The 4,901-nt window shown below is 45.3% G+C and overlaps 1 protein-coding gene across 1 annotated transcript in view; it reads left to right on the top strand.

The window, feature by feature from the left end:
- Nucleotides 1–1,781: 1,781 nt before the first annotated feature.
- NUP58 (nucleoporin 58) overlaps nt 1,782–4,901 on the top strand; it is a 53,855-nt gene continuing 50,735 nt past the window's right edge. The window contains exons 1-2 of the mRNA XM_025196599.1: nt 1,782–1,810; nt 4,556–4,846. Of these exons, the coding sequence (XP_025052384.1) occupies nt 1,782–1,810; nt 4,556–4,846 (320 nt within the window). The remainder of the gene's footprint in view (nt 1,811–4,555; nt 4,847–4,901) is intronic.

The raw sequence follows: 4,901 nt of genomic DNA, 5'->3' as shown, positions 1-4,901 counted from the left end.
CCCACAGGAGCAGGGGGTGGGGCCAGGGAGCGGCCCGCGGGAGTTCCCTGCGCTCCAGCTTGCTAGCAGCAGCCGTGGGCCGGAGCCGGCTCGCCCCGGGCCCTGCGTGTGTACGCGTGTGGTGAGGCGTGCCTCCAATCTGCAACGTGGGTGTATATCCAGGCTTCTCAACCTTTTTAGACTTGAGGCACCCCTTAGACTTGAGGCACTTAGCTCTTAGTTTTCACCCAGTTTTTGACCTCAGCCAAGGAATAGAACAATTTTTCTATTGCAAAGAACTCAGGAAGATCACAGCAAGTCAGGGTGTTCTTAACGCTACGGATTCCTATTTGAAAACTCTGGGTTTCTCCCGGGGAAGTATGTTGACAGAGCTAATAGTGCTAACATTGTATGATACCCCACGGCACCCTTGAAACAATCTCAACGTACCCTAGGATGCCACAACACCCTGGTTGAGAGTCATTGATGCAGACATATAGATTATATAGATATCTATATCTATATTGAGATAGATAGAAACATTTGGATGCTTACCTTGCTGGGATCCTTCCACCCCAGCTGACTTCCTGCCCCTGGGGCATGGGGCTGGACCTGGTGATCTTACAACATCCCTTCCAGCCCTAATGTCTATGAAATCTATGAGCTAGATAGACATACAGACAGACAGACCGACATCTCTATATATTTATATAGATATACAGAGATAGACATAGGTATATAAAATAAACAATATATGCATCTCTCCAAACAAATATATACAGATATAACCTTGATGTGCTGGAGGATGATGAGGGAAAAGTCATAAATGAACTTCCCCAAAGAGTTTTTTAAACTAAAGATGGGTATCATCAGAAGCCTCCTTTCACTGTCTCGGGAAGAGGACATTGAGGCTGATAGGGGCTTCCCTCCTAAAAGTTTTCTTCTGTTCAGAGAAGTGTAGGAGTTTCTTCTGATGATCATCGCAGTACTTTGGGGGGAAGCCTGTGCTCTACTGTATATTCTGTGAAAGTCCAGGGATTTTCAAGCAGAAGTGAACTGTCAAAAATCACCCCCAAGGTACTGTTTCATGAGAAGCCCCCAACTGAAATCCTGCTGTTCTATTCAGTCGATCCACGGGAACGTCTCAGAATTTCTTCGTAGGGGTTTTCAGTACTTCATTTGCAAAAACCTAGCTCAGCTACTGAACACATCAGCAACACTATGGTTGAAAATTTAACATCAAAGCTTATTAGCGTGGAATTTTCTGATTATTACACATGGATTTGCCCTCTGAGAACCTTTATAAAATTGCACTTCAGTTTAGCTGAGGTGCATATCTTAATGGTCCATGGTATAATTAATTCTAGTGAAGTGCACTGTTCTAGATTAAGACCACATCCAAACATGGGGATTGCTAACATATCAATCCTAATCCTAGTACAAGGAGGGCTTTATTATGAGGTCTGCGTTTATTGTGTTGAGTTGCTGCTTACTGATTGGTCAACTGAAAGACAATATTTGTGACATCATGACCCCCAGTGGGACAGTCAAATGAACCACAAAAGATGGAAGTGCCTTGAGGCATCATCATGTCAACTAGGTTCAGCGAAACCTGAGAAAATGAATAATGCTTAAATGGTCATGGAGAAAATATAGATTTTTTTTTTAAAGTTAGCAGACTCAACTGGTTTTCATCAATAAGGCAGATAAGAACTATCTTTGCCAGTGCTGAAAGTGACTGGTTCACACCAGCTGTCATGGCAAGACAGAGGCGTAATTTGTATCTGGAACTATTTGGTAGTATGGTCCTTCAGCCTGAAGTCATAAATAGGTAAGAAACTTCATTTCAAACTCCATTGATGTCAAGAACCTAAAATACATTAAGGGCATCAGGAAAATATCATCATGCCACTTTAAAAACCATGGTATGTTCATATCTTGAATACTGTGTACAATTCTAGTCTGCACATTTCAACAAGGAAGTAATAGAATTAGAAAAGGTACAAAGGGCAACCAAAATGATCCGGGGTATAGAGCAGTTGCCATACTAGAAAAGACTAACAAGGGCTCTTCAGTTTGGAAAGGAGAAGGCTAAGTGGGGATATGATAGACATCTATTACAGGGGTGCTCAACCCCCAGCCCACTGGCTGGATCCAGTCTGCATGTCCATGTCATCTAGTCCACAGGGATCCCCATGAGTCCAGAAATTTGGCAGGGGGGACACAATAGCAGTGCTAATTTCCTCCTCTCCCCCACTATCAAATCCCTGGACCTGGGGGGAGCCCCATAGGATGGATAGTATGGCCCTGCGCACCAGGGTGAGGGACTGAGTGGAGGTGGTGCGAGGCCCAATCCAGGTGTGCTGGGCTAGGCAAAAGTGGTATGAGGCTGATCAGATGCACAAGGGGCTGACCAAGACAGTAAAGGGCCGCTCCAGGCATGCAGGGACCAGTTGAGGCAACAAAGGGCCAATCTGGGCATAGAGGGGCTGAGCTGGCCAAGGAAGTGTGCAGCCAATCCAGGCGTACAGGAGCTGGCTAGAGGTGCTACAGGGCTGAGCAGACGCAGCACAGGGCCCAATTGGGGCGTGGGGCTGGGGCAACGTGGGACCCCATCCTGGTGTGTGGGACTCAAACCGGCTCATGGACTAGCCCCCCTACACTGACCTGGCCTCTGGTCTATACAGTCATGAAGGCTGTGGATAGGGAACTGTTATCCACCAAGTCTCAGTATTCTAGGACTAGCGGACACACACTGAAGTTAGGAGATGGGTTTAAAACTAACACAAGAGAAACTACTTTTTTACGCAGCACATAGTTAATTTGTGGAACTCATTACCACGGGAGGTCATAGAGGCAGATAGTATAGCCAGGTTCAAAAAGGGATAAAGGAGGCAGATAGTATAGCCAAGTTCAACAAATTCATTGATGATAAATCTATTAATAGCTAGTAAACAGATCAGTCAGAGAAGCATCCTCTGGCACCATCTCTAAACCATTAATGGTGGATGCCAGGGAGGATAATGAACAGGGGATAGATCACTCTGGATACACTCAATTCAATGTTCTCCCTGCATAGCATCCACTCCTTCCACTGTCAGACAGGCCTATTTTTTGTGCTCAGGAAACATGGGTTTAGGCCCACCACAAAAAACTATAAGCCCTCCTTTAAAACGGAGGCTACTAAGAATGCAACAACAGATTTGTCTTGGGACAAATAAGAAAACAGGAATGGAAGTGAAGGTTACAGGTTCAAAACAAGGGCTAGATAAACCATTGATCTGACCCAGTATGGTACTTTTTATGTTTTTAGATACCAAAACAGTGTGTAAATATTCAGGGAAACACTATCAAATTTAGATGTTGGACAGCATCTACCTTTGTCCGTAGGCAGACTCACTTGTATTCCAAAGTCTGGGTGGTACAGAGTTTCTCAAAACAGGGGCTTTTAGCAGAAAGGAAAGCTCTCAAGCATGTGCATGTGAATGTAAATAGAAGCCAAATCAAACACAACAGCTTAGCACAACAGCCTAAAACACTTTTCTTTGCACCACGTGAGGACTTTCAAGACATACATGCTAGTATTTAATTGCTGTTGAGAAACAGTTTTCTTAAGATTCCATTTCTGTGTATGTTTAACTTTACATATTGAAGTCAATTTAACTATTTACCTGCAGAAAACAGAGCACAAATTTCTTCTTTCTGGCCCTGAACATATTGCATTGCCCCAAGAGGCTATACCTGTTTTATACCAGGTAGGGAGAGGATCTTAAATTACCTTTAAGTAGCATTTGCATTGGAATTAAGTAGAGTACTGGCCCCAAATCTGGCCTCTCTACCTTTTAAACATATGATTATTTCAGCCCAAGATAGGTAGTTCTGTATTTCTTTTGTATCTGTTCTCTGTGAAAGGCAAAAGACAGTTTGGGGTTTTTTGGGGGAGGTGGGAGGAAAGAGGAGGGATATCTTTTATTGGACCAACTGCCTTGTTGGAATAAAGTTAGACAAGTTTTGGAATGCAAAGCATTCTTCAGGTCTGAGGAGAAAAGCAAGCACCTACACGTGTAGCGAGGCTGCTCTGACAGCACATCCGAGCAGGCTCGATTAATTGAGTATGCTGGAGCATGGTAATAACAAAGCTCTTTAGACAAGCTTTAAAGTGTAACGTAACTTTGAAACGTGAGGATGCTGTTACACGAGATGCTTCAGGTGCTTTAATTGGAGTGGCTCTTAGAGCCACTCTCATTAAAGCCACCCTCCCAGCACATGTATAAACACTGTAAAATTCTTTAGCTTGTGCCTTCTCCATTCCAAGTGATGGATTTTGGTATCTTCTATGTTATAGCGGTCTTAGAGTGATATATCCCAGCAACCAGCACCTGAGGAGTCTTCCTGGCTCTCTCAGTAGCAGGCAACTTAGTGTCCTGCTACACACACACATATATATACATATAGACATACATACATATATACATACATAAATATACACATACATATACACACACACAAATATATATAGATATACACACACACACATATATGTATACAGACATTCACACCACACACGGTGATACAGTCAGACAGCACGACTCCAGCCGACAGCCCTATGCCCGCAAGAAGAGCGCCACCATGAGGCCACGACCCAGCCGGACGCTCCGCCAGGGAATCACGAAACGCGGTGTCCGCCGACTTCCCGTGCTGGTTCCAGAGGCTCCCGGCGCAAGCGCAGAACCACTCCCAGCACCCGCGATGGGTGGGGCACAAGCGCGGAGGGCGGAAGAAGGGCGCGCGGCAGGACGTTGGCTCTGCCCTCTGCAGCCTTGCGCGATGAGCCGGGCGACAGGGGAGTGACGCACCCGGTGCGACGGTAACTGGCCTGACTTCGCTAGTATCCCGTGGTGCATTGCGGCAGGCGGTACGGG

This window comes from Alligator sinensis, unplaced genomic scaffold (genome assembly GCF_000455745.1).
Source record: "Alligator sinensis unplaced genomic scaffold, ASM45574v1 scaffold777_1, whole genome shotgun sequence".
Taxonomy (NCBI): domain Eukaryota; kingdom Metazoa; phylum Chordata; order Crocodylia; family Alligatoridae; genus Alligator; species Alligator sinensis.
This window is presented reverse-complemented; position numbering and strand designations above follow the sequence as displayed.